Genomic DNA, 22,854 nt, shown 5'->3' on the forward strand with positions numbered 1-22,854 from the left:
TCACACCCTGAGCCGAAGGTAGATGCTCAACCACTGAGCCACCCAGGGGTCCCGAAAATGGCCCAGTTTCATTCTTCTGCATGTGGCTGTCCAGTTTTCCTAGCTCCATTTGTTGAAGAGATTTTTTCCACTAGATATGCATTCCTCCTTTGTTGAAGATTATTTGACCATACAGCTGTGAGTTTATTTCTGAGTTTTCTATTGTATTCCATTGATGCCTATTTTCATGCCAGCAGCATACTATTTTAGTTATTACTGCTTTGTAATATAACTTGAAATTTGTAATTATGATACCTCCTACTTTGTTTTTCAAGATTGTTCTAGCTCTGAAAAATGCTGTTGGTATTTTGATAGGGATGGCATTAAATCTGTAGGTGTTTCTGGGAGATATGGACATTTTAATGATGTCCATTCTTAGAATAAGGCAGTTTATTTATTTATTTATAAAGATTTTATTTATTGAGACAACAAAGAGAGAGAGGCAGAGACACAGGCAGAGGGAGAAGCAGACTCCATGCAGGGAATCCAACATGGGACTCGATCCTGGGTCTCCAGGATCACACCCCTGGCTGCAGGCGGCGCTAAACTGCTGCGCCACTGGGGCTGCCCCAAATAAGGCAGTTTAAATAGTAAAACGCTTCATGAACCTTAGAAATGGAAAAGCTTGTCTTTGGCAAGTGGCTTTGGGGTCTTGACTCCTAGGCTGCTCATGCCTCCTTCGTGGGGATTTACATGAACAGGATGACCCTGGCTTGTCACTGGGGTAGCTGATGGCCAGCCTGACTTGAGGTAGACGGAACCAGACACTGAGGGCTCCATGGCTGTTGTCAGCAACACCTCAGACTTGGTTAGCACCTTGATACAGAGCAAGTTTGTGGTCTGGGTAGGAATGGGGCCAGGGAGTGACATGAAAAAAGCCGGAGGAGAATGGGTCTCGAGGCCAAGCTTCTGACAAGGCATCCCCTCAAGGTGTGTATAGAAGGGGAGATACCTGGGGTGACAGATGTGAGGGAAGTGGGGTCACCTTGACTTGTGCCATGTGTCTCCCCTGGACAACCCGGTCTTGTCTGAGCAGGAGCTGATGATGCCCTTGTGTTTCTTCTGTGCTGCAGATGCTGTACGTGAGATTCGGAAGTACGACGACGTGACAGAGAAGGTGAACCTGCAGAATAATCCTGGGGCTGTGGAACACTTCCACATGAAGCTTTTCCGTGCCCAGAGGAATCTCTATATTGCTGGCTTTTCCTTGCTGCTGTCCTTGTGAGTGAGGAGGAACAAGGGGCTTAGGGTTGGGAAAGGACTCGTGGGCTAGCCAGTGACTTTGGCTTACTCAGTCTCTGGCCTTGAACTGGGGACCCTCATTCCCCCAGAGGCCTCTGATTCTCCTTCTGACCTCCAGGGGCAGTGTGGTGAGTGGGAAAGGTCTGACCAGAACTGCAGAAGACTTGTGTCCTGGCTCTGCCGTAACTTGCCACGTGCTCTTTTAAGGCAAACACATGCCAAGCTTGCTTTCTCTATGTAGGCTGAAGTGAGTGATGAGGTGTTGCCCTCTGGGAGAGGGTCTTTGGAGGCCAGTCTAAAGGGACCAGTGGAATAGGGGCCTTTGGGCATGGGAACCTGACCTGAGAAGAGTGAGCAGAAGTGGCACTACGAGGCTGAGACCGTGTCTATCCCTAGTGCCTTCCCCACTGTAGTTCTGTTGCAGGAGCATTTTGTGCTCCGTGGCAGCCCGAGTATTTCTGGTGGGTTTTCTGGTGAAACTGAGGGCCTCAGTCAGGGCCGTGTGGGTGGCTAGCCTGGGTAAGACTGAACTGATAGCAAGTGCCTATTTGAGTCTGGAGGCCTTCTGCTCACAGGGGTTCTTTCTCATCAGAGGGGCCTGGCTGCCATTGAGTGTGCTGATTGGCTGGGAGTAAACATTGTACTCAGGCCAGGGGCTTCCAGAGGTTGGCAGGGTAGTGTGTAAATTCTTGAGTTAGCCTCTTTTGCCTCTGGTCTCCGGGATGCCCCTTTTCACTAGGCCTTAGAATGACGGCCTGCCTGGGTTTCGGGTTTTCAGAGGAAAAGACAATCAGGTGACCTTCACCACTCTGGGTCCAGGTTGGAGTGTGGCAGGGTTGGAGCTGGGAAGGACAGAGCTTTACCAGGTGGTCTGTTGGATCACTGAAGGGGTCTGCAAGCATGCTGTCTTCAAACTGGAAATTTCAGTCAGGCAGTGAGAAGGCTGGGAGGACAGGTATCCTGGAGTCGGGTTTCGGGAAGCTCTAAAAAAGAAGCATGATATGATTTTATGGTCTGAGACTGAAAGGGAGGCAGGTCCAGATTTGAGTTTAACTACAGGTGAGCTCCAGGGAGGAGGAAGAGTTCACTGTGTGTAAAGCGCCCGCAGAGGTGGGGGCGCCTGGCTGGCATAGTCGGTTGGGTGTCCAACTCTTGGTTTCGGCTCGGGTCCTGATCTCAGGATTGTGGATCATCAGGCTCTGTGTTCAGTGCAGAGTTGGCTTCAGATTCTCTCTCTCCCTCTGCCTCTCCCTGCTGCGTGCCCGCGCATGTGCTCTTTTCTGTCTCTCTCTGCCTTTCTTCAATAAATATTTTTAAAAAATAGCCCACAGAGGCTGGGGGGCGGCGGGGTAGGAGGGGACTCCCAGGCAAGCCTATGTTTTATGAAAGATAGGAAGGACAGAAAGAGAACTAAGGACTGCTCCAGGAGAGCACGCAGAGCTTTAAGAAAAGCAGCGTCAAGAAGACAAAGCCCTCAGTGGGCTCTGGATCATGAAACACAGTAAGACCTGGGGCAAGGGTAGTTTCCTTGATGTTTTTATGTAACATAAGGAAAGGGTGGGCAGGAGGTCAAGGATAAAGGAAGCCTTGGAATGAGAGAATGGAAATCTCAGGTGGGCAATGTAGCTTTCACTAACACTGATGAAATCATGGCCAGAGACTCTGGCGGTCTTCTGCAGGTGGAATTGTTAGTCCTTGAGGAGCTGCAGGGTCGGATCGATGCTGGAAGGCTGCAGACAGGCAAACATCCTAATTTCCAAAGGAGGGAGAAGGCCGGTGAAGATGGAAGTAGAGCAGGAGGGTCTGACTTGATTTCAGTTCACGTTCTAGAGAGAGCATCTGGTATTGCTTCTTGGCCTTTTGGCCAAGATCAAGTGTAGTATCTGTTCCTACCAGTATAGGAGTGGACTCTATCAGAGAACAGTAGAGTAAATGTGTTTTTCCAGCAGGGAAGTGGAGTAGGAGCTTGTTCCTTCTACTCCATGCATCCACTGGGTATTGCAGTACCTCCGGGAACGGTGCACCTCCACCTTAGAAAGAAAGAAAGGATAGCTTGTATGCTTTCAGAGAAGAGGGAGGGACCATTCGGTTACCATGAATTAATAGAGAACGAGTTCTGTCGGGCTTGCCCTGCCCTCCGTCTGCTTCACCATGGTGGATTTTCTGCACAGTGTTTGCCAGTCTCTCGTTGGATATCTAGGGACCGGATGCCGAAGCGTGAGCAGGGTGCTGACCTCACGGTGTATACTCAGGTGGGATCCTCACTGCTGTGAGTGGCTGCTGCTGGGAGCCACCCTCAGCCTGCCTGGCGTTTCTCTGCTGAGGATGCTGGTGGCTTGTCCAGCAGATGCAGGGAGAGATGGACTTGAGGTGGTGGGCAGCAGGCAGGTTAGCTCCCGCTGGGAATCCACAGCTATCAGACAAACTCAGTGATGGGGCCAGTTCTAATGAGACTCGAGTTTTGAGTGGGGACACGTGTGTAAATAAGCCTACAGGTTGACAGAGGACCATGGAGCTGTGGCTGGTCAGGGACTCGGTCAGGTGTGGGGTTGTGGCTTCCTGCACCCTAGAAGGAGTTCTGGCAGAAGTGCAGGAGCTCCTAGTGCCCTTTGTGAAGGCTGGGGCCGCCAGGATGGAGGTGCTCTAGCCCTGTTGAGCTCTGTGTCGGCCAGCACTATCTGGAGGATTGCATTTGGGGCCCCATGTGTGCAGAGAGGCTGGCAAACTGCAGGTTGCCAGTTCAGTAGCAATCACGGTGGTGGATGGAGGAGTGGTGTTTGTTCTGCACATCTGTCTTTGAAGTCACACTTCTGACGCTTCTGTTTTTGTGGTCTCTCCCAGGACACCTCTGGGGCAGATACTGTGTGGCTGGGCCAGGGGCCAGTGGGTGGCCAGCATGCCAGGCGCGTGAGTGCGTGCGCGACTTGTCCTCTCTCCGCAACACTGTGTGCTTGGGCATTCCAGCTTCATTCCCACGGTTGAGTTCGGTTCTAGGAGTGTTTTGACGAATGCAGAGTCAGAGTCAGGTAACAGCGTCACCATCAGGGTTACAGAGCAAGAGCAGTTGGCAGTTTCCTTTGTAACCTCAGAGGGGTAGCCTTGGAGAGAAGCAGTCCTTGTTTACACACCCTGCTTGTTCCCTGAAGGACGCACAGAAGTTAGGAGAACCGAGTGAAATTTGGGCCGGCCGTTCCAATCTGCTCTTGCAGTCCCACTCTGCCCTTTGCCCCACTAGCTGCCTCCTCACTTTGCTGTGACTTGTCCATTTCACAAGCATGCAACAGTCGGTTGAGTTTCCTTTTAAACAAGTCAGACATGACAAGTTGGGCCTGTGTGTTCCAGCAGCCACAGATCTCTTACCTCTCTGTTGTGGCTAGAAGATGCTCTGCTACACCCTCCCATGTCCCTGTCCAGTAGCCGATCCAAAAACAGGCAAGGTTGGTCTTGTGCAACTTCTTAGAAAAGGAAACAGTGACTCTCAGGAATTAGTGTGGATTCACCAGTTGCCCGAAAATGACCTATTGAGATGTTTCTAGAATTTTCTAGAAATACATATTCTTCCCTAGTCTAGGGCTCAGATCCTATGTGGCAGCTGTGGTCCTTGAGCAACTTCTCTTTGCACAACGTTAGCTATGGAAAATTCTTGTCCAGACTTGATGTCCACACAACCCGTATGTAGCTTGCAGGAAATACTTTAAGAACAAAACTATAGTCTTTGTTCCTCTGATTATAAAGTTATTCTTGCTCATCATAAAATAAATAAAGGCCCCTAAACTTCAAATAATACAGAAATGTCAGGCACGAGAATGAGTGCTTTGTCTCATCCACAGAAGACGGGTAATAATGGGATGTTTCCGAACTTTTAAAGTAGTGTTTTATATGATGTGTAACTTTGCTTTCATAAGTGCCTTGGGGTTTTTTTGCTCTGCTTTGACTTGCCCCTTTTCACTCAATGATATGTTTTAGTGATTTTTCCATGACTCATGCAGACCTCTCTTGTTTTTAACAGTCATGTAGTCTGTCATGTGAGGGGACCATTGTGTGTTTCACCACTTCCCTGTTCTCAGATACATGAGCTGGTTTGAAATTTTCACTGTAATTATTATTGTTACTATTATTTTAAGGATTTTACTTATTTGAGAGAGGGAGAGCACAAAGGAGGAGGGAGAAGCAGACTCTCCACTGAGTAGAGAGCCTGATGTGGGGCTCGGTCCCAGGACCTTGAGATCATGGCCTGAGCCAAAGGCAGGCGCTTAACCGAGCCACCCAGGTACCCCAAATTTTTACTGTTAACAACCACTCTCAGACATCAGTCCTTCGAGGCATTCTGTTCTTTTTTGCCTCTTACTCTTTTTAGTCGTTGGAACTGGATCGGTAGTGTCCTGCTCCCCTGGTATCATGCTGCTCTGACGGCCTGGAGCCCAGTAGTAGCCTCAGTGGGAACTAGAGGCTTGTTGGAAATGCAGACCCTTAGACCGTCCCCTGGCCTTCTGGCAAACAAGCTCCGGGGTGAGCCTCATGCACATGTGTGCTTGGATAGCGCTGCTCTGGCACATTTGCACTGCGCACTTCCTGGAGCCCACTTTGGATGGCAGCTCTGGCTGTGTCGAGGGGTTTCACTACCTGGGATAGGATTTCTCTGGGTCTGGATATAGTCAGATGCATCTAAAACACCGGGAGCACGGTCTTGCTCTCCTCATTTAACCTGGGTGGTTCAGAGACTGCTGTGCCTGCCCTAGAATGTTTGACACACTTTCTCTTTGAAGAATGTCTTCTCTCATCTGTGCACACACTATCTGCCCAGTGCAGAGGGCTCCTTCCTTGTTTTGTTCTATAAGTCTTTTTATGGGCCTCTCTGAGCTTTCTTTTTTAATATTTTAAAATTTTTACGTAGTCTCTACACCCAATGTGGGCCTCTAACTCACAACCCCAAGTATAAGAGTTGCATGCTCTACCTACTGAGCCAACCAGGTGCCCCGCCCTCTGAAATTTTACACAGATGCGCTACTAACTTGTTTCTTAAAGTTTATTTATTTATTTAAATAATCCTTGCACCCTGTGTGGGGCTCGAACTCAACCCAAGATCAAGAGTCAGTGCTCTACCGACTGAGCCAGCCAGGCTCCCCTGAACCAGCTGTAACTCTGGTTAGCTGTATGCAAACCTGTGAAGGAATGAGCAAGAGAGGTCTCTTTCTTTCTCTGCTGGGTCAGGTTTGGTTATATTACAGCAGCTGTTTTGTGGGGTCCCACTCAGTCTTAGCTTGGTGGACACGTGAGCATTATTCAGCATGAGACAATAGCTGGGTTATTGCCACAGAAAGAAGATGACAGAGTAGTTGCCAGAGGTGTGCATGTGAGTAGCCCTTACTGCCCCGTGTTGGAGTTATAGAAGAGGGGTGTCCCTGGAATGCCATTCTGTACAGATCTACACTTAGAGGGGCCGACAGTGACTGAAGAAGGACTCAAAATTGAAAGTCAGGAGACTGGCTCCACCAAGTCAGGGTGTGGCTTTGGGTTAGCTCCTCCCCTTTTGCTTGAAGTGTTCACAACCTGTTACAATGAGGGCTTATCTCAGACTGCAGCCATGTGGCCTCTCCTCTTTGTGAGCTGTTTGTGTGTTTTGTTTGGGTTCTGGTTTTTTTCAAAACCAGGAAGAGCTTTAATGACTTGAGTAGTTCCGGGGGCTTATGAATGGAAAAGGGCAGCCCGAGAGAGATGGAGTGGCTTGAGCAGCACAGGTTCTAAGAAGTGGCCATGCCCAGGTTCACACCTAGTTCCAATCGACTGTTCACATTCCAGCTTGTCTGCATTGGTGTGAGCTGCCAGTACTAGGTTGTTGGTTTTCAGCCCATCTCTGACTGTAGACCAGATACTGGGCTATTTCTTTTCTCTAAGTAGTTACTGCCTGGCTTTTGGTAGAAAGGGTTTTGTGCTATCTGTAAGCTAACGTGTACTTCCCTGCATGTCCTCGTCATTAGTCTTGGTTTCACGAGTCTCATGACTCTAATCTTTTAGATGGTTCTGAGTCCCTTTTCATCCATCTGAAGATGGTCATCTGATAACCATAGTCTTTGGAGGAAGATGAGGCTTTAAGTAAATGAAATAAGTTCTTTGAAATGTTACTACTACTGTAACTGCTGCTGACCTATATATACCTTTGCCGTATATCTTCCTAGAGGTTTTTATACCTTGATCGCAGCTACCACTTGCTAGGTGTTCCATATACTGCAAAATAATTTTAACAGCTCTCCAAAGAAGAAACGGGGGTTTAGAGAAGCTCAAAAACCTCTCCTGAGCCCCCACAGCTGCCTGTTGGCAGAGCCAAGAAATCAAACTAGAACAATGTGACTTCCATGCCTGGGTTCTTTCCCTATAGAGTCTGCCTGCTTCTACCTGTTTCTAAGAAACAGGATCAGGGGGGTGCCTAGGTGGCTCAGTTGGTTAAGCATTCGACTCTTGATCTTAGCTCAGATCTTGATCTCAGGGTTGTGAGTTCAGGGCTCCCGTTGGGCTCCATGCTGGCACCAGTTGCCCACTGTTGAACATTGAGTCTGTCTTCCCCCGTTTTTCTGGTCATAAACAATGGAAAACCTCCCTCAATTGCTGTTTTGCATGCTCATCAGCTAGGCCAGATGCTTTGGGCCTCTTGATGCTGTTTGAAGCATCTGCCAATGTTGCTATGTTAGCACACATTGCACTGGCAGGACTGAGCCCCAGTAGGCTCCGGTGGAGTGCGGGGAAGGGTGGGCTGAGTGAGCAGGGTGGATGGGTCAGGAGTGGTGAGAACTGGGGTGCAGCATTTTGAATGCTGGTTCTTGAGTTTGTACCTAACCTCCATGTGGTTGAGGGCTGGGTTGCTCCAGTGGCACTGCCCCATGGTCACAGATGGGTGTGCATGTTTGAGCAGTGGTCAGAGGTTGGAGTGGAGCAGGAGAGCCTAGATGTAGGGAGACCAACTTGGAGGTTACTGGAGGGAGAGCTGCCGGTGGCCTGAACCAGGGCATGGTAGCAGGGGTGGTGAGGGGCAAGTTGGAGGGGTATTGACGAGAGAAGGGGAGAAGCTGGTAGGAATGCCAGGTTTCTGAGGCTGAGGTGCTGGTGGTTCTGCCGGGGGGCACTCGCAGAGTGGCAGTGCCAGAGATGCGCTGGGAGAGAGGGAGCCAGCAGAGCTCACTGAAAGGTGGCTGGTCAGCAGGATGGCGTGCTGTGGCAGCTTCAGGGAAGGGGAGAGGGATGTGCTGGCAGCACGGCTACTTCCCTTGAGATGGAGGGGAAAGGAAACATGCCAGGAGAGGCAAGCCTGGGGTAGAGACCTAGAGACTGCAGGTTGGAGGATGTGGGTGCCACAGAGGAAGAGAGGGATGCTCAGAAGAGGGACTGGTGGCAGTCCTGGTTCCTCACAGGGCCCCCGGGCAGGAGCATGTGGTGGTGTGGAGTTGGGTGGAGCAGGCCTCCTCGTTGGAGAAGTTGGCCTCATGCTTAAGGAAAGCATTGCATCTTTAAACAAGTTGGCTGCAGTGGTGGGAGCGGGGTCTGGGCTTTGGTCTTGTGTCTACTGTGCCTCAGCGCTGATGTGGGCAGCTTGTTCCCTGCCCAGGTCCTTGTGCTCCTTTCTCTTGAGTTTGAGAACTGCTTTCCCAGCCCAGAAGCCTGGGGGGGGGGGTGCTCTGTCCTTTTTCTTTCTCCCATGTGATCTTCCCATGTGGGTCTTTCTAAATTGTGGTAAAATTACACATATTGTCCAGTTAACCATCTGAACCATTTTTCAGTGTCCGAGTCAGTAGTGTTGAGTCTCTGTGCACTGTTGTACAACCAAGCTCCAGAATTCTTTTCACCTTATGAAAGTGAAACTATACCCATTCAACAGCCTGGGGCTCTGACCTCCTGAGCCTGCCTTTCTCCTGGTCCTTGGAACCGCTGTTCCAGTGGTGCTGGAATTGTTCCAGCCGGGCTTCCTGATGCTGTTTTTGCTCCCCAAGTTGGTCCCCCTTTCCCTGGAAAACTGACCCTGCTACCCCTGTTTCCAGTGCCTTCCTAGCACCTTTGGCATAAACGCTTGACACCCAGTTTTTTCAGGATGTGATCCCTCCCTGCAGCCCTCTGCTCTGTGCTCTGGCCTCCCCAGGTCATGAACTGGCCATATGGGTCTCCATCCTCAAGTGTTTCTGTGGCCTCTGCCTGGAAACCCACCCTCCTCTCATGGTGGCCCAGCTAATAACATCACCTCTTTGTGCTTCTCTGAGGTTTCTTAATGCTGAGTCTACTCTGTGAGGTCTGCGCCATTAGCCGGCTTAGGTGCCGGGCAGCCTGTGAGGGGCGGCATGGGAACCTGGTCTTTTCTCCTGTAGGCCAGTCAGCTCTGCGCCAAGGGCCGGGCACACGCCAAGGGCTGCCTAAACCTTAGGGACTGTATAGTTAGGGGTAGGGAGATTGGGACAGCGTCAGGCCTGCACCCAGGTTGAACTTGTCAGACTGCTGTGCCAGGTATTGTAGATTGGAAGCCCACCTCTTCAGGTCTCCTGAGCTCCCACAGTAGGGACCCCAGGGGTGTTAGAAAAACACAGGGTCTAGACTCCCCCAAAGTGCTCACTGGGGGCCCCTGGTCTGAGACAGGCTGCTTCTGAGTGCTGATCTGGGCAGCTGCGGGCTCTGGCTAGTGAATTATTATTGCACACTCGTATCCTTGGTCTCTACATCCCTGCTTGGAGACTGGCAGCTGGCCATCGTCCCTCTGGAGTCGCTGGGAGTGTAGCCACACGGCAGCTCCTACTGGGCTGTTTCGAGTGTTCAGAGGGCCACACTTTTCTCTACTTTTGCTAAAGTGTTAGAGTCAGAATAGTGCTCACCATCCAGATGCAGGAAGGTCCACCCCTCCATGTGTAATGACCTGAATTTGATCCACAGGGATCTCTTCTTTTCTGCCTACCCCACCGGGCTGGATGGTGTCACTGCAGTCAGCCCCTGCAGTCAGATGGGGCTGCCTTTGTGCTTCTCTGCCAGGTTCCTCTCCTTCATGGCCAGTGATCTGAAGGCTAGGTTGTCTGTTTGAAGGCAGTCGAGTCCCTTTTAACCCACAGGGTAAAATCCATCCAGACCCTCTGAGGCAAGCAAGGGGTTCTGTTTTGCCTTCAGCTCAGCGCTGCATCTCCCTGATGTTCAGCTCTGCAGATAGTTAATTCCTATGTCACGACTGGGGTGTGCGTGCGTGCGTGCATACACTCTGGGCAGGGGCCAGTGGCCAGTCTGGGCTCTGTCATGCTTTAACCATGGCCGCTTCCCCCTCCTCTCCATAATGACCCATGCCCTGAGAGGCAGGCTGGTATGACCAGAGTGGGATTTGGAATTGGACCTGAGTTTGGATCCTGGGTCTGTTATTGGCAGTTTGGTAACCTTGGGAAAGTCACTTAACTTCTTGAACTTTTCCCTGGTGTGAGGATTGAGGTGATTTGGGTGATGTTCTGCACATCATTTCTGGCACATGGGGAGTATTTAGTAAATGGTAGCACTTCTCAGTATCCCCTGAATAGTGATAAGGGTTTTGTGGGATTTTTCCAACTGTGTGGTAGGCTATGCCAAGCTCAGGCTAAGAGAAGAAAAGGCCCAGTTTTGGCCTCAGGGACCTTCTGTTCTGAGTTGGGCATGGGGGTGGCAGAGTAGAGTGAGATAGGCTATGCAGTAGGAACAGAGAGGGTTGGGGGACACACATCCTGAGGACACCCAATTAGATGGTACTTGGGGGCTCTCAGCACTGGCCAGGCACTGGAAACAACCCGGGGCTGCTACTAGCTTTGTTGACGTAGATGACATAACCATTTATAGAGGCAGAAAAGGATAGCCCCCACCTCCCCAACATGACAGCTTCAGCAGTGGGAGTCTCCTGGCCACTCCCATTTTATCTCCCCACCTCCACTGTGCCCTGGCTGTGGATTATTTGGGTTTTTAAAAAGATTCTATTTATTTAATTTTTATTTGAGAGAAAGAGTGTGTGTGCACGCACACGCCCTAGTAGGGCAGAGTGCATGAGGCAGAGGGTGAGGCAGTGTCTCAAGCAGACTCTGCACTGAGTGGAGCCCAGTGCAGGCTGATCTGTGTGTCTCTCATGAATAAATAAATAAAACCTTTTAAAAAAATAAAATCATAAGCAACATTAACATCTCATCTATAAGAACTTTATAGTAACAAGTTCATAATGTAAACTTGGTAGTGTCTACTCACGGTTCCCTGATTGCCATGCAGGTTTGGGGTTTAGGTTTTTATAGTTTGTCTCTTTAAATTGTTGTCTAGAATAAGGTAACTAGGGGATTTTTAAAATCCTGATGCTCAGGCCTGCTGGAAGATCGAGTGATTTGGGTGGAGGCCCCATCACAGAACATCAGGTTTGGGTTTGGCCTTCAGTTCTATTGGTCTGTCACTCCATCTGCTGCTATATTGGCTGTTGTCATTTTTCTAAGACTATGACTAGAATAGAAAAGTGCTGCAGACCTAGGCACTGGGTAAGTCTTTTACAGAAGTCTTCCCTGCAGCTGCCCAAGGCCCACTCATCCCAGTTACAGCATGCAGTGTCCTGTGGGTGCTGGGCCAGAAGGGACTCTCATGACAGGACAGCAGTAAAGCAGGTGGGGGGGAGTTCTCTACACGTTGTCCAGGAAAGACCATCTGACGTGCATTGGAACAAGCGTCAACTTTTAAAATACAGATCGTTCAGTTCTTTGGGACTGAAGAATTCTCTTCCTCATGCTCTAGAAGCAGATGGTGAATGAGCTCCTCCTTTTTGGGGCAGGGTGCCAAGCAAACAGAGATTCCTTCTTTCTGATTCCAAGGTCACTGAAAAAGCCTGACGTTCCAGGAGGGCCCCTTTCTGAGGCAAAGGGTAGGGGAGTGGGGAGCAGGTTTCTAGTGTGTAGGCTTAAGGTGCTCAGGCTGTGAAGGAGCATGCTGGTATCACTGATGAATTGGGCCTGCCACTTAGTCATTTTAATTCATTTAAACTGAAAAGGACACATGTGGCAGGTGGCCTCCACATCATCAGTATAGCTGAAGCCACCTCTCAGTCCTTTACGCTGATGGCCTGGTCCAAGCATGTTTCCCAGGCTCTGAGCATGGCATGTTGCCTGCTGGAGGCACTGCCTTGTTTCCTTCCGACTCAAGTTACTACTGTGTTGGGCACACCCAGGGCTGATGGCTCCCTTCCTCCCACTTCCTCAATTTCTCCAGTCACCAGGTAGGATACCCGCATATTTGAACCCTCCTTGTCTGCCCTCATTCAGTTGCTGTCTGTCCCCTGGGTTACACAGCTCTCCTAACAGGTTTCAAGAAAGCAACATGAGAAAGCTCAAGAAATAGTTTGCTCCTGTCCACTGGTTCTCTTTAGCTCTAGGGGGTGCATGGCCACGTGCTTCTGCTCCTGTCCCTTCTAACTGGCTTCACTGGCCTCAGGGTGGGTGAGCACTCCCTGGCCATGAGCTGGAGTTGAGGTGAGCATCGGTATTTATCCTCATCCTAGTCCCCCTCCCCATTTTCTACAACCTCTGTACATGAGAGCTAAGAGGCCATTTGAGGTGACTTTCCCTGCATCTTAAACTATTTCTGCTGTTCTCCTGCCTTCTTCTCATGATTCTAAACTGTTTAAGGTTGTGTGTTTCCTGGGATCGTTTCTGTCATTATTATCATTCGACTTTGCCCAAAGCCTTTCTTGGGACATCACCTGGCTTTTGGTTCCTTGTCAGGGTGGCCTTTCCTTTCTTCTCCATGTTTTTTCCTGGACAGGTGGGCTGGGTTCACCCAGAACCCACCAGCAGCCCTGCCAAGCTTCGTCTGGCACAGGGTTGCAATCAGCCTGGAAAGTCAACAGGTGGCACTGTGACACTAGCTTGTGCCCAGTGGGCAGTGGGCTGAAGGGGAGTTGCCTGCCTACTTGTCCCTGTGTTGGGGTCCCAATGACTCAGTGACCCAACTCACCTGTGGGCATGGCACCTAGGAGATGCCTGGTAAATGCTAAGCGGGCAGTATTAGCAACAGGGTCAAGGTGAGGGTGTTACCACAACCATAGAAAATTTTAGTTGGCACTTTGGAGAATGCTCCCCTTGCTTGTGCCTCACACCCTATGAAGCCAATGTTTGCCTCCTCTATTTGCCCACAGGAGGGAGATGGGATTGGTGCAAAGCACATATGAACCTCGTCTTCCCTACTTGATATGGTTGGCACTGTTTCTTTAGTGTCCACATAGAGAGTCTGTTTCTCTCTCTTTCTGTTGTTTATTCAACCTTTTATAAAAGCATGAGAGCTCCACTCAGAGTCCAAGAACATCTTACAAGAAAGCTGAGTTGAATTCAGGTATTTGGGGATGACCTTGGTCTGCCAAGGACACATCTAGGTGTTCTTAAGGTTTGTGTGCTGGCTTTCCCATCCATCACTGGGTGCATTTAACATGGTCCCTGGGTCCCTCTGTCAGCCTTGTACTTCAGCAAATCCCTTTGGCTTGTGGGTTCTCATGTGCTGTCCAGAAACGGATGGCTCAGAACAGTTTTGTGCGTGATAGTACTCGGGTAGTAGAGCAGAGAGTGTTGGAGGTTAAGGGGCAGGAGACAGCAGAAAGCCAGTACATCAGCCTTTCCTCCAGGATGATGTCTTGGGGGCAGGTGCAAAGACTTGGGCCCCGTATATGAAGGGCAGTTCCAGGAGGCCAGCCCCTGGGCTCGCTGCTCTTGGCTTGGCCCTGGGCCCCCCGGCCTTGGTGCTGAGTGTTTTTCCACCTACCTCTTAGCTACCACTGCAGTCCCAAGCCTGGCTTACTCATCAGCACGGTTTTCCACTGTACCTCTCCACCGCTGGTTCCTGTCACCCTGTTGTTGCCTGTGTCCTTGTTGCTGTGGCTGGGCAGAGGGAAAGCAGAGCCAGGGAGAGCTGTGGCTTTGGGGAACAGAGGATGACTTGGAGAGGTGGTAAGGGGGAGCACAGAGTAAGAGCAGTGTGGCCAGCCACGTGGGGGTGTGCGGAGATGCTGTGGGAGAGCCGAGACGGGGACCCAGGAGGGGCAGGAAAGGGTTTTGGGGGAAGGTGGTGATTGAGTTGGTCTGAGTCATCAGAAGAGGGGAGGCTATCACAGACGAGTGCTGTGGCATGGAGACCAGGCGAGCAAGAACCCGGTGTGTTCAAGAACAGTTAGCCGTTGGTGTTCCTGGAGCAGAGCAGGGCCCTCCATGGTTGGCAGGGGGAGAAGGCCCAAACTGGCATCGGAGGGTTTAAGCAGAGGGGTGACGTGATCAGGTTGCCTCGGAGAAAGATCACTCTGGCTTGCTTTTGGAGTGTGGATTGCAAAGCCATATGGTCATGGATAGGAAGGAGGCTACTGGGAGCTGTTCATCACCCAGGACACGAACACTGAGGCCGTCCCCGTTGGCAGTGGGGATGACCTGGAGGTGGTCTGTGTGGAGGTGATGTGGACAGGACTGGGCTGGGGCTGGGGGGAGAAGGGCGCGATGGGGCACATGCAGACTGTGGGTAGACCGGCTACACCCTTCAGTACAGGGGGGTACAGACCGACTGTGCTTGGCTCAAGGACCCCCAGGGGCCAGCCTTTAGGAGACAGTTGGGTGTGAGGGCCTGGCCTGAAATGAACCCTGTCAGTGATGAGATGGGTGGGCAGTGAGGGTTGCTTGAGGCAGGGGCGGGGGAGAATCCTGCAAGGAGGGCCACCTATCAGCTGCGCCAAGTGCTGCCGAGCGAGTGCTCCAGAGGTTTCAGGGCACTTCTTGGAGCAGGTGGTTAGGCCAGCGGTGGTCCTGGTAGTGACTTGAGCAGGGCAAGTCCTAGGTTGGTGTAGGTTGCCAAATGGAGGGAGGGAAGGAAGAGAGGAGAAGAGTGGCTTGGGCCAGCAGGAGGGAGAGCTCCTTGAGAACAAGGTTCCTGGAGGGAAGAATTAGCATAGCAGAGTTGTCCAGGGCAGGGTTGGAGGAACAGGTCTAACAGGAAGCCGGAGGACGTGGACTCAGGGTCTGGGGTTGGCAGGTGCTGGAGGGCGCCTGCTCTGGTGGCTCCTGTCCTGCACTGAGGGAGAGATCCTGAGGAAGGGCTGTGAGCCTGGGTGGGGGGCTGGAGCAGTCTGCGGTTTCAGGAGGCTCTTTGATCAGTTCTTGTGCTAGGGTCTTTGTGTTTGCCTGGGCTCATGGTGGTAGCCCTGGCTCTCCATAGCTGGGGACGTGCTTGGAGGGCACTGAGGAAAGCCGGACCCCTGCTGCATTGCTACTGTTGGCACCACCACCCTGGGCCCGGCCTCCCTGGATAACCTGGGGGACAGCCATGGTCACTTACGACGCTGCTGGAGTCCTGTTCTTGTCGGCCACCTGCCTGGCCTTGTTGTGACAGGAGGTGTGTCACTCTTGGGCTTACTTGCCCTATCTTTGCCTGCTGGGTCCACCAGGTGGCACACGTGCCCTCCCCCCAGCTTGTCGCCATCTGGGAGGAGGGGCCTCTTCAACATCACCAGGATCTGCTGAGAGCTGCCGGAGTGCTCAGAATAGGGAGGTTGGGGCTTAGTCAGACTTGCCTTTCTTTCTGGGTCCCTCTGGTGACTTCTGCCCTGCTGACATAAGTCAAGTGTGTTGTTTCTCTCTGGCTTCTGGGGTGCTTGGTAGCTCCTTCCTCTTCCAGGGCTCCAGCCCAGTGGGGGGCAGGCTGGTGTATAGTCAGGGGCTGAGACAGGGAAACCTGAGCCCTGGGCCACGAGGTCCAGCTGCTAATTTTAGAGAGCACATGTCATTGGAAACTCTCCCATCCTGCCAGAAACCAGCAGCCTGGCTTTCCCCATGCTGCCAGGGGCCCCTGGAGCCTTTCCGCAAACCAGGAAGCATGATGGGCTTCTGAGAGCCCCTGTGTGCCCACCTCTCCTGCCCCTGCCCGGTACTTATTCATGACGGAGTCTGTGCCACAGCCCATGCCAGCAGGGGAGTGCGCCCGGTTTCTTGCCCCATGCCCTCGGGCCGTCTAAACTACAGGTGTCCACGAGAACCCTGTGAAGGCTGGCCCAGGAGCAGGCATCCAAGGCTGCTTTATCTCCTCTGAGCAAGCCCTTTGTTGTGGAAACACTGTACAAAGCAGTCTTTCCCTGTTCCCCAGGGGTGCTTATAGGTGCCTTCCTCATAGCTATGACCAGCCAGGGCCTCTTGTCTCAGGTGTGTGGGGAATGTGCCCTCCCTCCTCCCCACCCCATTTTTTTCTTTTTTCTTTTTTTTTTTCTTTTTTTTACTGTTTGAGCTGTGCCTTTCTCTGTTCCTCTCTTCTCTTATCAGGTAACATCTCGAGGACAGGGCTGGCTATCAGGGAAATGGAGTGGCAGGTGCCCCCAGCTGCCACCTGTTTGCCCTTCGTGGCTGGTCTGGACCTGAGATGTATGCTTGGGTCCTGCTTCCTTTTCTGTTCCTCCAGCCCCAGAAGACCTTGTTGTAGCAATGTTCTCTAACAGCTGCCTGTAGACCATGTGTAGAGAAAAGAGTCATTTTTGTCCTCCTCTTACTTGGCTTGGGAGTGGTTCCCTCCAAATTGAGAATGGGTGATGGTTCCAAGCTTGGATTTTGGGGTCAGACAGCCTACAATGGGGGCTTTGCCGTGTCCGTGTTTGGCTCTTGACCTTTACCAGTTGCCTTAGCCAGTTTCCCCTCTCTGAAATGGGGCAGTGATCGTGCCTACCCTATGAGGTGGGTGTTGAGGATTTGGACCAGAAGCTGGAAGTGCCTCTGGACGTTGGCTGCTCTCGTTTACCAGGGCAAGCCTGACTTCACAGCTAGAAAGATGGTGCTGTGGCTTCTCTGGAACATCCAGGCCCTGAGCTGGAAAGGGCTAGGTTCAGGGTCCTCCAGCTGTAGCCAGGCCTGGCCTGGGGTATCCTGTCAATCTGCTGCTTCCTGTGCCTTTGGGACTGAAGGACAGCCTTAGCTTCGAGCAGCTGTTTTGGGGTAGTATTAATCATTCTGGTGGCAGAAGATGGTTCTTAGGCTCCACCTTTTCCCTTTTGTTGCCAGACCCAGGCTGGCGGCATCTTGCTTGGCTGCTCTGGCAATCCAAGAGGACAGGTCTAGGCTGGAGGCAGGCTTGGGGCAGGGGCAACCAAGAGAAGTTCATGCCAGCCATTTCCCTTGCTGCTTCTGTTCACTTCTCCCTTCCTTTTCATTTGCAGCCTGCTTAGACGCCTGGTGACTCTCATCTCCCAGCAGGCCACGCTGCTGGCGTCCAATGAAGCCTTTAAAAAGCAGGCAGAAAGTGCCAGTGAGGCGGCCAAGAAGTACATGGAAGAGAATGACCAGCTGAAGAAGGTGAGTTCTACCTGCTGGACTCTGCCACGTGACATTCCCTCCGGGCCGCAGTGTCACCTCTGAGAAATGTGTGACACTGCAGCTGTTGGCAAAGCTGAGGGGTTGGGTAGAAGGGACAGGGGTGGTTCTCAGTGGGGGTATGTAGGGAGAGGTTGTGGGACTTGACAGGGAAAGGGGCACCCTCGTTGCTCCCTTGTCTCTATGTGCTACATCCAGGTCAGACTCTTTCCTGATAAAACTGACTCTGGTGAGCTGAGCCCTGTGCTATGAAGAACCATGGGCAGGTTAGCATAGAAGAATGCAAGATAAGGCCTGTGGTTTCCTGAGGATTGTATCAGCTCAGGGCAAGACAGGGATGGGAAGTGGCCAGTCTCAGAAGGCTTATCCGAGGAGGTGAGGTGTGAGCTAAGCTGGGAAGATGGGTAGATGGGGTTGGATTCATCCACAGGAGGGATAGAGTTGCACGGGCAGGGATGAGTTTGCTGCTTCTGTCCAGAGTGAGCTGTGGAGCCTGGGGAGAGGAACAGAGGTCATTGGTCAGTTAGGGGTGACTGGCAAAAGTCTCCAGAAGGTAGCAGATGGAGTCATTGGGTGGACTGGTGAACTCCCAGTGCTGCTAAGGAAGAGAGGTAGGGTGTGTGGCCTGTGAAGTGTGGCAGGTGGCCCTGCTGGCCCTTCCCCTTGCCTGGTAGCTGGGAACAGGCAGTGGCCCAGTTCTGTGCTGACATTTCTGAAGGGGCAAGTGCCCAGTGCAGCTTGAGGAATCACACTCAGTGGGGGAGACGGAGCTGGATCGCCTGTCTCCCTCCCTCCCTCCCTCCCTTCCTCCCGCCCAAGTAACCCGTGCCCTTGGCGTTCTTCCTAGGAAGCTGCTGCTGGCGGGGTCAAGTTAGATGGTAAGGATGCCGAGGAGAAGGTAGAAGAGGAGAACAGGAGCCTGAAGGCTGATCTGAAGAAGCTGAAGGACGAGCTAGACATCAACAAGCAAAGTGAGCATTGTCCTCAGGTGTCCCCCAGCCCCTGAAAGTCTGGAAGCTCCACCAGTGCTGGCTGCCCCTCTTGTGCCAAAGTATTAATAACAGATGTGCACTCGGGCTCAGGAGCTGAGTGAGAACATACAAATGGCCCCCTGCTTATCTAGCTGCTGGGGCTCAGTGGTGCAGTCTCTGTCTGGAGGCCCGGGGTGTCCCAGGGGCTCCGAGACTAGCTCTGGAGCATGTTGGCCAGCAATAGGCCCAGGGAACAGTGCTCTCCGCATGTGGCAGTGTCACCAGTGTCCTTGGGGCAGGGACGGGGAAAACTCGGGAAGCTACCCCAGAACGGCTGGCAGTGTTACTGAAGAGTTCATCTGTTCCCTTCCTGAAAGCCCCTCCCAACACGCTTTTTGCTCTCAGCATTCTGCTCCCTATCTCCTGCTGTCACCTCAATGTTCTCAGACTGTTGGTTCCAGGCCCACAGCCTCCCCGAAGTCACCCATGCCTAGGGCCACTTGGAGTCCCTCCATCAAATGGGCCAGGGGGTCCTTGGTGTTTTCCCGCTTCCCCCATCTGTGCTGGCCAGCCCTCCCCTGCTTCAGGGGCTCGCCCTACAGCTGGCAGGGGAACTTTTCTGGAGAGGAGCACCCTCCTAGACAGCCTCAGTGGGGACACATTCAGACCTGTCTCTGGTGTCTCCAGCAGCTGGATTTTTTCTTCCTAACTAATCCCTATCTTTGTGTTTTCTTTTTCTCCTTATCTGCATCATCTCCAGAACTAGAGAAAGCTGAACGCGAGGCCGTGGCCATGCGGAAGCAGTCTGAGGGCCTTACCAAGGAGTATGACCGTCTGTTGGAGGAGCACGCAAAGTTACAGGTCAGTGGCATGTGTGCTCTGCTCTGCCGGGTCGGATCTGCCCCCCGCACCCTGAGCAGCACTGAGCGGGCTCATCCCCAGCCTGGCCTCCCTCGACAGAGCCTTCAAGAGGCCCTGGTGGTGGGGCTGGCTGCTTTTTTCTTTCCCCCGTTCCCCCTTTCTTCCTCCATTGCTGCTGACTCTGGGTCTAGAGAAGAGCCTGCCAAGCAGTGCCAGTTTGGGCTCAGCAGCTGGAACTCTTTCTCTAGCAGGAGGGGTGTGGCTTGGCAGATGGCAGCCACTTGCTAAAGTGGCCTTGGTAGTGCGGTGGGCCCTCATGCCTGGCATCAGTGTTTCTGAGAAGAGCACCTTCCCTCACACGTGTACCTGGTCTGTGGTGTGGCGCTCCTGACTGGTCCAGGTCCATTGCAGGGACACTCTGCGACTGGCAGCTTGCCTCTTCTGCATGTGGGCTGTGGGGGTGATGCAGGGCTGGGGCGGCCTACCTGCCCCACCCCCCTCCTAGGACCTGTCAAGAGTCCTCAGATTGGCTGAATCTGGAAGCTCAGGTGGCCTGAGAATTGGGCCTGAGGGCCATGTAAATGCCCCTAAGTTCTAACAATTTGCCTTGTCACTTGGCCTAAATTTGGCCACCACAGTGGCTGAAGAGATAGGGCCCAGGCCCCAGAGGAGGACTGCTTGGCCTCAATGTAGGGTGGGATCACCAGCAGGACCCATAAAAGATGTGCAGAATTGTGCAGGGCCTGAGCTGGGACTTGGGAGGGACTTGAATGCCGGGTCTGCCACGGGCCCAAGACGGCGGTTGGTGTGGGGTCCTGTGGCTTAAAGAGAAGCATGACAGCAGAGGCGCCCAGCTACACCCCTCTGGTTGGCATTAGGGTCACAGCCTTTGCTAGAGAGGGTCCACAATCACCTGGGCAGGCCTTTAGGCGTTGCTGCAGGTGGGGTCCCTTGCTCACCTGGTACCTGTTACCTGGGGAGAAGCCAGCAAGCTGGGCCTTTGGGGTGAAGGGGCTAGGGGGTGAAGGGGAGGGGTGCACCCTGTCGACCCGTTGCCTTGTGGTTTCTGTCCCTTCCAGGCAGCGGTGGATGGCCCCACGGACAAGAAGGAGGAGTGAGGCTGCTCCTCCCCACCTGCCACCTGGGCTGTGCCCGCTGCTGCCTGCAGCCCGGCCTCCCCGGTACCTCAGTTCGCCCCCTCTGCTTCCTGTCCCCTTGCACAGCTTGCAGTTCCACGCTCTCCCGGCATACCCCAGGGGACCCAGTTTCTGCCTGCGCAGGATGAATTTGCTGCCATCCCAGCCGGCCAGGCATGAGGCAGGCATTGCTTCCCACTGGGTTGTGCCTCTTTTGTGTTGCGTGTTGTTTGGGGTTCCAGGGCCCCTTGTCTCTGGTCCTGCAGGAGGGTAGACGGTGCAGGCAGAGTAGAGTTTTCCTGGGGCAATAAAGTTCGTTGTTATGTGACTATGATTCGTGCGTGTAACTGAGGCCACCAGGAAGCCGCGTCTTTCTCCCATCACTGGAGGGACCAGGAAGGGAGTGGCGGGGAGTTCTGATAGAGACCCCCAATGTTGGGTCCTGGAGGCCTTCAGGTTATTTTCTTTCAATTTACTAATCTCTAAAGACCCCCTCATCCTAGGTTGGGCCCAGGCTCATACTTGCTCTCCCTGTCCCTTTGCCTTCTGCTCCCCAGGCAGGCCCTATTTTATGACCACTTGGGGTGTGTCTGACCTGTTGGGTTGGCCACTGGGTCCACGGAATCTTGGGAGACTCAGTAAACTGCTGGGGCTTCCGGGTGGCAGATTTGCCTGCCTCCTCTGAGTCCTGTTCATCACATTTTAGGACAGATAGAACATGGCAGAGTGCCACCAGTCACTCCCTGCCCCACTTCCTCCTGAAGGTTTGCAGGATGACCTCTGACTCACGCCTACTAAGACAGGAGACTTGCCCTTGACAGTGACCTATGACTGGCCCAGGATAGAGCTAGGTGGTGGGGAGGGTGCCCCCTCTGCTACCTGCAACCTTGGGAACATGTTGGACGTGCGTACCTGCTTGGAGAGCCTGCTTCTGCTGTGGTCTCCCCCCTTGGCAGTCTCCCTCCCTGCCCCCTCCCACCGGCCAGCTTCAGGAGGTGGCTTTCAAGACCAGCCTGAGGGCCTGGGTGGCTGGGGCTGCTGTAGCCCCTGTCTTCGATGCAGTGCTCATCCTCTGCTGGCCCTGAGGACTAGGCAAAAAGAACAGGTTGGAGGTATTTTCTTTGGAATTGGGGAGCCCCTGGAGATGTTCATGTTAGTGGCTAGCTTGTACTCCTACTCCTCCTGGCCAGGCCTTGGGCCAGTGGCTGCCTTCTCCTGTGTCCCCTCCCTGTGCTTTCATGAACAGCAAGGTGGTGTCTGATGGGTGGTAGGGGTGGGGGACTGTGGGTGAGGCTGTGTGGTTGCTATGCTAAGGCTGAGGGATAGTCCCACTTTTCCAGGAAGTGTTCCCTGACTACCTTGCCCTCCCCCTGAGCTCACCGTTCTATGAATTTCTAGAGGCCAGAGTCCAAACTGTGGGTTCTTCCCTGGCCAGCTTCGGGTGGCCCCTGAACCCCCATGGTGTCAGGCCCTGGGCCAAGCAAAGAGAATGCTGCACCATGCTGCTTTTGGCATACCCCGCCAGGGGTCGGGGGGGGGGGGATGAGATGAGGATGGGGGTAACAGCCCCAACTGGAGGACCACCCACAGAAACTGGCCCGTAGGTTGTTCCAAGCACCGTTTTTTAGCAGCCTCCTGCTCTTGAGTGGGCCTGCACCACCCCCCTGTGCCCCCTCCCCTGGCTGTGGTAGCCCAGTACGTACCAAGTCCTGGGCTGACTGTTTTTTAAAATATTTTAAGAATTTTTTCATTTGAGAAAGCGAGAAAGGGAGAAGAGCAGCAGAGGGAGAAGCAGACTCCCCGCCTAGCAGGGAGCCCGATGTGGGGCTTGATCCCAGGATGTTGGGATCGTGACCCCAGCCCGAGGCAGATGCTTAACCCACTGAGCCACCCACGTGCCCCAAGGGCTCACTGCTTTCCTTACCTGTCTCCCACTAGATGGCCAGACCCCACATTTGAAGCCCCTACCACAGGGGCAGGTTCCAGAGTAAATGGTGACTACCCGCTGCTTTCAGGGCCCCAGCCAAGCAGTCCAACCTCTGTCGAGGTTGGCAGGTGGCTCATAGGCCATTTGGCAAGAGCCAAAGGTACAGTTGTAGTTGGGGGAGTGGGGATGGTAAGGAGTTAGTGTGAGCCCAGGGTGGGGAGCAGAGCAGGCCTGAGGATGACCCTGGGCTGCAGGCTCTGTTCTGTGGGTGACGAGGCAGGAGCTGTTGCTGGAGGAGTCGACAGGGCGAGGCATGTGTGAGGGGCCCGGGACATTGCTCGCATGGCCCGCTG

General features: G+C 53.0%; 1 protein-coding gene and 1 non-coding gene across 8 annotated transcripts in view; both read left to right on the plus strand.

The window, feature by feature from the left end:
• BCAP31 (B cell receptor associated protein 31) overlaps positions 1-20,908 on the plus strand; it is a 34,818-nt gene extending 13,910 nt beyond the window's left edge. For all 7 annotated transcript variants that reach the window (XM_072816953.1, XM_072816957.1, XM_072816956.1 and 4 more), the window contains 5 exons: positions 1,113-1,260; positions 17,453-17,588; positions 18,454-18,577; positions 19,338-19,438; positions 20,518-20,908. In XM_072816953.1, the coding sequence (XP_072673054.1) occupies positions 1,113-1,260; positions 17,453-17,588; positions 18,454-18,577; positions 19,338-19,438; positions 20,518-20,556 (548 nt within the window). In that variant the 3' untranslated portion in view covers positions 20,557-20,908. The remainder of the gene's footprint in view (positions 1-1,112; positions 1,261-17,452; positions 17,589-18,453; positions 18,578-19,337; positions 19,439-20,517) is intronic.
• Positions 3,126-3,310, plus strand: LOC140628874 (U2 spliceosomal RNA). The gene has a single exon (XR_012026806.1). It is a non-coding gene; the product is annotated as a U2 spliceosomal RNA (small nuclear RNA).
• Positions 20,909-22,854: the final 1,946 nt, after the last annotated feature.

The sequence above is a fragment of the Canis lupus genome, chromosome X (genome assembly GCF_048164855.1).
Source record: "Canis lupus baileyi chromosome X, mCanLup2.hap1, whole genome shotgun sequence".
Classification (NCBI taxonomy): domain Eukaryota; kingdom Metazoa; phylum Chordata; class Mammalia; order Carnivora; family Canidae; genus Canis; species Canis lupus.